Raw genomic sequence first — 11405 nt, 5'->3', positions numbered from 1 at the left:
ACGTGTAATTAGGATAATGTCTAGTAATCAAACACAGAATCAATGGCTGAGGCCCAGATGAATTATACACATTGGTATCAAGTTTATATGAGTGGGAGTGAAGCTGCAGGATCGTGGTTGACTGTGTTTCCTCCTGGTTTGTGAGGAGAGCATCAGTGTCACACACACAATTCAGATAATAATCTCTTATCATAATAGTTTCAAATCCCTTGAGCCAATCCAGTTTGTGTCAGTAATGACTACACACACACACACACACACACACACACACACACACAAGTCCTGATCAGGTGTTTTTATTTTTCACTTAAATCCAAGGTAGCAAAAGAAAAAATGATACACAGGTGAAATATCAGACACACACAGACACTCTAAAACATCGAAACAAAAGGTGCTTCACCACCTCAAAAAAATAAAGCTTCCTCTTCAGTTTAGTACACCTGAATGTGAGCAGATGGACCTGAAGTGATCTGCCGTTAAAGTCTTTAAAAAAATAAATCAGGTTTCCTTCCATAACGCTACGAAATGAGATTTTTTTTTACAACAGTTTGACACAATAGTTTTTGTTTAATGTCGTCTCTCTGATGAGAGTCATTGGTATTGACTCTATAAAGGCATGTAATCTCTGACAAAAAATTCTTGTTCACAAAAAACAAAGATGTTATTGCTTTTTTTTTGAAGTATCCACACTGCATATACTTACAAGTTATACTTTTTTTTAGCCTTTGTCAGAAATAATAATAAATAAGAAAGAATAATCGGCTCATGTATATACTCTGATTGCACTTAATCCTCTAGACCCCCAAACACTAACTAACATACCGTAGGTCTAGTATGGTAATATACCTGTCTGATTACATAGGCAAGCCATTATACATACAAGCAGTAATGTCATTATGTTTGTACAAATGATAAAACTAAACTGTTATAGTGACAAAAGCACTACATTCTATAATACACAGGCAATCACAGATTGCAAATCTTAAGTAAGAATGTCCTCCCCTCTCCTTCAACTCGTGTATGTTCCCAAACTATCAGCACTAGTCTGAAGATGCAATTCCAAAACAGGAAGCATAGTCACATGTTTGTCTCCATGGGAACCACAGACATTTAACACATGGTCACAAAGTTAAAAATGCACTGGGAAGTACCTTGAACTGGTTTTTACAGTAACCACAAATGCTGGCGATGATAGTTGTAGTATACTCCTGGTAAATTTTCTCAGAATACAGTCAAACTCAGAGGCTTTTTTCTCCCCACTCTTGCTACTGTATATAGATAGAAAAGGAAAAAAGAAAAGAAAACATGGTTGGCATTTTTGTTTCAGTTCGCGTTAATGCTTCGATGCCAAACTTCCCCCCTGCTTTCTAACAAAAACAATCATCCATCTATCTGCAACTTCTCAGAAGCAATAACACACTGAACGGTCTCAGAGCAGTTTGAAGAAGAAAGAAAATGTGATCTCGTGCTGACCGGCCGCTGTGAATATGACTCTGTTTACAGACCTCCATTGAGGAATGTGAATTGTTTGCATTTCTGCTCCGAACATCTAAACAGTTGCTGTACGCCTGTTCTTGAAAATCAAGTGAACAAGTGAATATTCGTCTGTATAGTAAACTAATTGGCACTTGCATACATTATTAAATCATCATCCTCTAAAAATGGGTTTCATGGTCACTTGAGGGATATAGTTCCACTTAGAAAAGTATCTCAATACCGTCAACATCGAACTTGAGAAGTGTTTAAATTTCCTGAAACCTAACTCACCTAACTATTTCTTTCAAAAATGGGAATCATCGTCATTCATCTATCAGCGATACAGTACATTTGGTTTTTTGGGGGGGTCATTCATAATCCACAAAATAAATACTTAATTTGGTTTGATTGGGAACATACATCTCCCCTGTGCTACAGCAACACCACTGTGGCCACTTAATACATTACTATGTGAAACAACAACATTTCCCTTTTATGATCATATTAAATTCAGGCTAATAACATAAAAAAAGGAAAGAAACACTGTAACACCCTCTGCATGTCTTTTCTGCAAAGACCAAGATACATCCACGCAAAAGCACACACACACACTCACTCACACATGCTTCCACCCCATGAACTGCATGAAGATACACACTTCCACAGCGTGGAAATAAAACCAGCTCACTTCAAGAAAAAAAAGAAAAGAAAAAAAAAGTAAAGAAGTCTTAATGCTATTGGAGTAGAACAACAGAGGTGGGAGGGAGAGGTTGTTTGGCCACAAGGAGGTGCAGAGGACATGGCACGTTAGACAAGAGGGGCTTTTCTGACCCGCACTTTGTTATGAGAACAACGGATGAAGTCAAAAACAATGAGTCTTTTCTCTTCTAGTCTCCTCCTCGTTCTTCACATAACTAGTCCGTTTTTGCATTGGGTGTGTCCTTCGCCGCGTTTCCACTGTTCAGTCCATGTGGGGTTTCTCCACACCGCCCTGGGGGGAAACCAGAGAAGAGGAAGCCAGTTGTTAATAACATATCAATCAAATGATTAATGAAGTATAATGGTTACAATTGGGGGGGGGGGGGGGCTTACATATAGAGAGACATTTGTAAACTATTATATTCTGATGACTGAGCAACTTCTAACATGAGATGAATGGAAAAACACAGACACATTCTCTTCAGTTTCTGGTAAACTCAAAATAAAACTGAAACCAAGCTCTGTGGACAATGTCATCATTTCCATATATAGATTTGAGTTAACATGATGTTTCGACAGTTTGGTTCTTTGTACATAATGTACATTTGAAAAAGACAGGAGGAAAGTACGCAATAAAACTACACAATGCTTTTCATGTCACTCATTTTATCCATTAAATAAGTATTGAAATGTAATCTGTTAGATTCTAAAACTACACATCTGACTGCAACTCAGTAAAAAATAAAATGGAGCCATTCACATCTAAAAAGGTCTAGAAAGAGCAGTTTGTTTGTCTTTAATTCAGTGGTTATTGCTGCCAAACCAATTTTCACTGTAACTGGCTTTAGCCCAAAATGAAAGAACAAGGGACCAAACAAACAAACAAACAAAAACATTTTCAGAGGAGGGGAGAAAAAAACAAAGTCTCATGTTCCTCCTGATCCTGATCCTCATAACTGACCCACTGGAGCGAAAGGGAGAAAAACACAGAACAAAACCACGAGTGCAGACTTGTGCCAACATTCTTCAGGCCTCATCACAAACAAAAACAACAAGTAGCAAATGACCCTCTGGTCGGCCGAGTCCTGACTGGCTCTGTGTCTCGCCACGACTGTGAAAAACAACAGCCCTTAATCTGCTTTCACGCTTTCACTGAGTCAAACTGAGGGAGTGACGGGACTCTTACTTTACAGACAGAATGAGGTGAGGCTTCTGGGCAGAAGCTTAATGGAGACATCAAAGCTGACTTGATGGGATAATTATGAAGTAAAGGGGGGCGTCCGGTGCTGTTTGCGCAACTTTAAGCTCATTTGACAATGTTATCTGCTGTTCTGCCTCAGCTAAGTAATTGCAAATAAAGCACGTCAGGTGCAGAGGAGTCTTTTGATGTCATTTTCTCAGACTGAACATTACTGAAGGCCCCTACTAGTAAGAAATTTAGTGTGAAGATGACACGAGCTTTCAAAATCAGGTGTTTCTTAGAAAATTGGAGGGAAAAAAACAAAAAAACAACTCCAGATCAAGATCAAGAGTTTTGTGCCTCTGAAAAACTACACTGAGACCAGCTGCACTGAAACTGGTTTTGCTTCTGAAGCTGCCAGTATGTACACATCAAGCTAATAAATACAGTGAAATATCAAAATATGCAAAGGCCGACAAAAAGCACAAGTAGGTCTCTGAGTTTTTATCTGACTAGAGGGACACGCTCCTTCCCCCAAGGTTACTGAGTTTTTTTTAAAGTGGGACACATCACGAAAAACCTCTTGTTTGTCTTCAGAACACTGGATGTTGGCTAAAGAAACAGTTTCAAGTCTTTTCTCTACAACTGGCTCACTTCACTTTACATTTAGATTTACATTTACATTTAGTGTTTAATAGGAAGAGACAGGTTGTAGGCTAAAGCCGACGTGTGGCCCTTTAGTTAAAACACCGTATACTATAGGTTGCTCCAAGCTTTACCATGGCAAGTTGGCGTCCAATGTTCCCCATGGTGACACCGCCTGAGAAGAATATACATGGGAGCCAGGAGCGTACATATAAGAAGTCTGGGGATGTGTACCTGAAAGAGAGAGAGAGAGGAAAAGAAATTCTTATTAAATATCATCTTTAATGATGCGGACCAAGTCTAGAGACACTGTCCTGTAGCTCAGCCTGACCTTTGACCTCTTAGGCAAGGAGGTCAAACCCCCCCCCCCCCAAAAAAAACAGAATTCCCTCCGGAGCCAAACAAGTTATCCTGTAATAAGCAAAATGACATCCAGCCTTTTCCCTCAGGCAAACCTCAGAATAAGACGCATCTAATCTGACAAGCAGAAAACGTGTCTTAAAGACAAAACCAGAAAGAGATCTCTGACAGAACTGAGTGAGGAAAAAAACAAAACATAAGACCTGTCATGATGGAAAATATAATTATCTCCCCCCCTCTGTGTTTCTCCCTTGTAAAGTCAGCATGAGCTTCTGCTGCCTTTTGAACCTCCTATCGTGGGCAACAGTCCCTTTCCTCAGCTGTGGAGTTTTGATGATATGCCGCTGAAGCAGGTAGGCTGGCTTGTTAATTGGGCTCCCGGAGATAAGGGGGAATACCAAAAATATAACTCAATACTTTTTCTGTTATCTGCCATATCTTTTTTTGGAATCAGACAGGTGGGAGTACATCAAGTGCTTCCTTCACACCAGGGTGGGACTTACTCTCATAGCTGTATAATGAACACTTAAACCACGTAGCACTGTTTTTTTTCTTGTGGGTGTAACATGAAACCAGATATTAGTGATGACAAAGCACTAGTGGTTAATCATTGCACACAGCATCAGTTTTGTTTCCTCAAAAGTGAAAACTTGGACAAGTTTTGTTCGCTGACTTACTGGTAGACTCCATTGTAGACCAGCAGCTGCGTGATCACAGTGGCTAGGAAGGCAGTGGTGATGCCCAGGCCAAAGCCGCTCCTGGACCGGTCGAAGGTCCACCACAGGCCCAATGACAAGGCTGCCAGCGTTAGAGAGAGCTGCACATTGTTGTCGATGTTTAGTTTCTGTATTACGGGCAGTTAAGGGCAAAGTCAAACACTGCGAAGCTAGCATGGGATTAGTTCTTACTCAAATATTTGGATGACCTGCTACCACCAAGTTCCATCACTTCTTAAGGGTAAAGCAGGACATCCTGCTGCTCTAGATCCTGTCCAAACCAACTATGCAAAGACAAATTTTACTTCAACTAATGAAGGATAAAAGTAAAAGTTAGTCTCCAACATGAGCTCTGTGTGAAAGGATACAACACTGGCATGATTGATGCCGACGAACACCGCGATGCACCTCATGACGCTGGCCCACTCCCTCTTGAACTTGTGCGGCTCTCCCAGATGGCTGTCGAGACAGGGATACAGCAGGCCCACAACAGCTGCAGAAGAAAAAGAAGGAACAAACACAACAAAATTACACAAGATAAGCAGAAATTCGGTGAAATGCCAGAGGGCAAAACCTGTCATAGAGCTGCTGTGTGGGGTTATTTGCTGAACACGCGTTTCCGTAATTAGTGAATCATTTACACACCTACTGCAGAGACACTTAAAAGCCCTATACATCTTTGAAGTTTTGACTTTTAATCTTGTTTTTAATTTGACTTTAGGTGTTATTGCTCATTGTGTAATGTCAAACTCTTGACCTATATACCCCTCTAAGTCAAAACATACAGAAAGTCTCTGAAAAAGTTTCACGAATTAGAGCTGTAACGATTCAGTCTGTGAATAGATTAGTTGATTGACAGAAAAATAAACAAAACTTAACTTTTCCAGCAAGAACAATTCAGTGCTTGTCTTTATCTTATTGATTGATAAGATGTATATATATTTGGGTTTTGGATGGTTGGTCTGATAAATGGATTAACAACGGTTTATAGCCTATGTAAAAACAAATGTCCAATTTTAGCTGTAGTTCTAACAAGGATGTTATATTTTATATTTATAAATAATTTAGGTCATATGTACCAGATCTAAATGTAGTTATACTGGTTCAATCCTTCTGTTGTCGAGGGAGACATACCAAACTCAAGCTGATCACTGCCTCCTTTTTTTTTAATTTCACCTCACTGTGGTTTGAATCTGATGATCCTTCTGTTTTTAACTCTTACTCAGACAAAACATTAACTCCAGGAAACTAATGAAGGTCATTCTGTCCATTTCCTGACAATGTGTAAACCTAATAGTTACATTTTGAGTTAGGCTAATAAAAAAACAGCCATAATTAAGTGTAGATGATAAAAACACCCTGAAAGTTACAGTAGCTTAACAATAAAGTCAGTAATGATTACCTTACACAGGTCTCTACATGAGAGGCATTAGTAAAGATACAGACAGTAAAAACATGAAGCTTTGTTTTCTGCCCTGCAGCACATGGTGGGAGGAGCTGAGCAGAAACGCTCTTGTTTCTCTCCCCCGCCCCCTCCCCTCGCTCTCCAAACTTCCTGGTTCCTGGCCTTAAAAGCCCCGCCCACTCAGCTCACCCGTTATGACACCGTCCAATGAGCGCGCAGCTCACCTCGTGTCCGGCTGTTGCGACCAATCAGAGCTCGAGAAGCGCCACCATCTGTGCGAAGTCAGTTTTTTTCCCCCTGCTTTTTTTTTTTTTTTTTAACATAATTGACTGCCAGACAAAACCATCAGGTCTAGTGCAGCGTAAGAGAGGAAGTCTTATATAATAGGCAACAAAAACAAAGCCGAATGATGATTCATAACCTCATGATCATACAGCAGCAGGTAGCAGCGCAAACTGTAAATAAGTATCGTTTTCCTGCATATAGGAAAATAACTGCGACATTCTCCTACTTCCTGTGGCGTGTGGTGCTGATAAACCACACAGGTGATAAACAGACTTGTAGCGACCACAATTGATTGAAAATGGACTTTTTAATCGCTCTTTTATCGATTATTATTTCATCTTTATACGGTAAAAGGCTACTTCGCTGTGACCCCACCCCTTCCCACATTCCTTTGTCCCAAACTTAGTAACAAACTACAAGATAACCTTGGTCTCACAAACTATTAATAACACACTGATAAACTTCATATTGTGCACACACACACACACACACACACACTCACCGGCTCCTGTGCCACAGCACGGTGGGATCCACCAGGCCGACGAGAACAAAGTTGTCATCACCTCCTCGGGAAACAGGGTGACGTTTCTTTGTATCTGCAGCAAGTTGAGCACCAGGGCGAGGATGACTCCCACCGTGAACAGCACCAGACCCCGGCGGATCAGGTTGGCCGTCCGGACGTCGTGGAGAGAGCCGTAGGCGTTGCTGAGCACCGAGGTGATGATGGACATCATTTCTTCAGCTTTCGATGCTAACCAGTTTGCCCCAGATGATGATGATGATGATGATGATGAGTGCGTAGTCTCAACCCTTGATGCACAGGAGCAGCTCCAGCAGTGGTCCTCTAGTCTGGGCATTTGGCACTTCAGGGCTGAAGAAGGAGGAGGAAATGAAATGACATTATATTAGAAATGAAATCCACTGTATTCTATTAAAACTAAGTTAGACAGAGTGGGAAAGATGTCATGATCCCGCCATACCTTGATCTCCAGACGTCTTCAGTGTCTGGTCCAAACAGAAAGCTCCTCTGCTGTTCATCCGCGCCGCGCAAAAAAATGAATAAGCCCGGGGTTCCCCTTACCAGCACCGCCGCCTCTCTTCCTTGTTTCCCTCTCTTTAAAACAACGACTTGCAATCACGTTGTTTGTTCACATCATCGTTAGTACATAGCACACGCACGCACACTCAGTCACTGAGAGAAAACACGCGCACACATAACACACAGAGTGCTGCTGCTCCATTCCTCAGCACAGCGCTCATACCAGGGACAAGAGCTTCCTCTGCAGAAAACAATCACAGCTGTGTCGGGTGAGAATCGGCAGCCAATCAGAGCGCGGCGGCTGATATGACGTGACGCCACCCCACCGCCCCCTCGTCCGGGACAGACGCACAAACCAGGAGGCAGGAGAGCTGAAGTGAAAGTGGAAACAGGGAACTACTTTACATGGCAAAACAAATGTAACTCCAAAGAGAGAAGATAGACACTATTAGCCTATAGAAAGTACAGGAAAACATATTCAATATCCGATATTAAAAGCGCAAAGTTGCAAATACATTTTAAAAAGCCATTATGAATTCAGAACTGAAATCCACTGTATCTTAGATCAGAAAAAGGTATGTTTACCTGGGTAGAATCCAAAATTAATCTTGATCCGTGTCAGATAAACACTTTAACTTTGACAGATCTACCTATCTATGTATTCCAGCAGGCTTCACTTGCACAAACTAAGCCCAGTTTAACAGGAACCTTTATATAGCCTATACGTTTTTTGAGAAACAAGGTCAGTGGCACAACTTTTTTTCTCTCTCCTGATGTTTGTGAGAAGTTGTTGAACCTTGGGTCAGGATAGAGGAGGTGTGGTTCACAAGAAGGAGGAGTGTGGAGGGGAAGGCACGTAGAGCCTCCGCACGTCAGCCAATGGTAATGTGAATGGGAAAGAAAGGGGTTCATTGCCCGCTTGACATAGTCTCTCAAGGACCGACAACAACATGGAAACATGTTTTGCAAGAGCCTGTGTGACCCAGCCAGGTGTCTATAGGGCAGTGTGATAACAAACCTCCACCCATTCCATACGTGCAGCACATCACATGCACATATAGGTGCATGTTTTTCTTTTTTCTGTGCCTTAGGACACAAACAGGGAAAACATAGTCAGTTGATAGTGAACCACACCTACTGCACTGACAAATGCAGATAAACACACTGCAATGCGATACAAATTATTTTATAAAATGAATGCACCATTTCTCCACAGCGCTTAACAAACATTTCTATCATTTAAACTTAACTATCAAAAAGTCCCAAACTAAATCATATTTACTTAATTTCAGCTGCCGGCACTTTGTAGAGAGTAATACCATGGGTGAATCATCTTCTTTCTTTTTTTCATGCAAATTGCCTTGAAAAATTGAGCGATGCTCCATGACCTACAGCAAATTTGGTAAACAAAGCCAAAGAGCATATCAATCAGATAGCATTTCTTTTCAATTAAGTTTAATTAAAATCCTTTTCTTTGGTGTAATTAACTGTGCTGTCGATGTCTCAGGGTATTGTATTCATTTTTTTGTTTTTGCAATTATGTGGTGCTAAAATGCAGAACTGTGCAATGTGGAGACTGAATCTGCGGTTGTCACCCAGTATTCAGCTTCAAAGCCAACTCAGCTGCTGAATTTATCTCTTCTTTTTATGGCTGATTTCACGTGCCATGTGGAGGAAAATGATGCTCCAATTACTGAGAATATTGGTAAAAACACCCAATAACTATATTTGTGAAAATAGACATGGAGACAGTGCAGGCACATCAGAGACCTTTAGCCACATGGCTCCAGGGATGGTTGTGTTCAGTTGGTTGGTTGGTCAGTCAGTCCACCAGTTTGGTCCAGACTGTGATACGTTGAAAGCTTTTTGAGGGATCCAGACTGTGTTTGGTAATTCTCTGACACTAATCAAGCAGCAACCTCTGAGGCTGAAAAATGAAAACCAAAAAGTTAACTTGAATGGTGTCTGGCTCCAAAAGTAAGTCAGTCTCCAAAGACTCCATGTTTTAAAAAACTAAACAAAAACTTTACAGCAGAAAAAAATATGTTTAAAACCTGGTACAAAAATGGCTAATTTATTCCTTCATGACAACTGCACATGAGGGAAGATTTTAATGTAACACGCCTGTTTAAAATTTATTTAGGCCTTAAGTTCTGTTAGTGAGAGCGTGCTGCTTTGAGTGACAGGTGGATGAGCATATGCTTTCCACAAACTGGCAGGGACCAAAGTCTTGGCTCCACACCCACCTCCTCTTTTTTTGCCCATTTCTGGATTAGACGAGAGTTCAGTGGAGTCAGGTACTGGCAAGATGTGGAATGAAAAGCATCCACTCTGACCTTCAAAACTGCTCCTCAGAAACCTGTGAGAGATGTTACAAAGCGTCCATCTCTATTTATTGTTTATAAAATCTAGAGAAATAACGAGTGCATGAATCAGCACAAAATCTTGCTCGGATGTTCATCTTTATAATCATCTTGGTGATGATACAGATTTGTCATTAACCTATAATACAAGCATTTTACTTCATTTTGTGTCATCATCAGGTCAAAGGGTCAGTTTGTCCAGTCGTTATGTGTATGGCTTTGTCTCATCAACCTAAGCTGTACTTTGTATTTCAGGATGATTAGCAAATATTATCATGCTAACATGCCTAACATGGTAGGCTACACAGTATGTTTGCTTAGCAGGAATGTTAGCATTGTAATTCTCATGGTGATGTTAGCATTTAGGTCAAAGCAATGCTATGTACTGTATAAGCACAACGGGCACAGCATAGTTCTATACAAACACTGGTGGTAAATGTGGTGGAGGTGAAGCTACTTTCTTCCATTGACTTTCATATTATAAGTTATTAACCATGTCCACACCCAACTGAATAGATAAAACAGCTTTGTTAGTTCTGCTCAAGCAGTTTTGGAATGAGTTTTTCAATGTAAGTATTACATACAAGTCTATAAATCATCTTATAAGTTACAGTTTCCAGGCAGCACATTCAAATTGACCAAGTTTAAATTGGTTCCACTTGAACTGAATGAGAAAATACCATTTCTCAAATGGCAGTGATAACTGAATGGTTAAATATAAATGTCACAGTTGCACTCCATTGGAGCTGTTTCACCATTTTGTACTAAATAAGTCAAGCATGAAAGTATATTGAAGGTTGAAAAGTTTGCATTTGTCCTCCCGTCACATTTCTGAGTGCTTGGCATTGTGTTGGTGTATGCCGAAGGCTTAAAAAAATACAGCATGTCGCACAGGATGAGAAGACTGTCAAAGGGGAAATTACTATCTGAGCAGGTTTCTTTTTCTTGCTTATTCATTTCATAGCTTAAAAAAAAAAAAAAAGGCCTGAATGTAATGGCATTGATCCTCTCTCAACCTCTGTACAAACACACTGTCGTGGTGCTAAAACTACATTCAGGGACATTCACTTTGCTGCAATCCATAGATAATGACATCAGTCATATTTACTCCTAATTTCAGCAGACCATGTGGTTGACACAGATAAATCGCCACAGTCTCACAGTTTCTCAAAGGGGAAAAAGGAGGTCAGAAATAGAAGGGTGCACCTACAGGGAGCTCCCAAAGGCCCCACACTAC

The 11405-nt window shown here is 40.7% G+C and overlaps 1 protein-coding gene across 1 annotated transcript; it reads right to left on the bottom strand.

The window, feature by feature from the left end:
* Positions 1-280: 280 nt before the first annotated feature.
* Positions 281-8026, bottom strand: insig1 (insulin induced gene 1). The gene is made up of 6 exons (XM_085764075.1): positions 7747-8026; positions 7269-7637; positions 5445-5569; positions 5038-5204; positions 4135-4234; positions 281-2467 (listed from the first exon to the last, which is right to left on the bottom strand). The coding sequence occupies exons 1-6, from the start codon at positions 7802-7804 to the stop codon at positions 2438-2440; spliced, it is 849 nt and encodes a 282-aa protein (XP_085620201.1). The 5' UTR covers positions 7805-8026; the 3' UTR covers positions 281-2437.
* Between the last annotated feature and the right edge of the window lie 3379 nt (positions 8027-11405).

The sequence above is a fragment of the Trachurus japonicus genome, chromosome 20, assembly GCF_045865225.1.
Source record: "Trachurus japonicus isolate A0001 chromosome 20, Traja_1.0".
Classification (NCBI taxonomy): Eukaryota; Metazoa; Chordata; class Actinopteri; order Carangiformes; family Carangidae; genus Trachurus; species Trachurus japonicus.
Note: the sequence above shows the minus strand (reverse complement) of the source record. Positions and strands in the feature narration are given on the sequence as shown.

What these genes read in the sequence shown, in the direction of transcription:
- insig1 (XM_085764075.1), bottom strand. Translation starts at nt 7,804, where the DNA reads ATGAACAGCAGAGGAGCTTTCTGTTTGGACCAGACACTGAAGACGTCT. An exon ending in GTCTACAATGGAGTCTACCA is followed by an intron (nt 4,235 to 5,037) that starts GTAAGTCAGCGA and finishes TCTCTCTTTCAG; the next exon opens with GTACACATCCCCAGACTTCT. An exon ending in TTGGACGCCAACTTGCCATG is followed by an intron (nt 2,468 to 4,134) that starts GTAAAGCTTGGA and finishes GTTTCCCCCCAG; the next exon opens with GGCGGTGTGGAGAAACCCCA.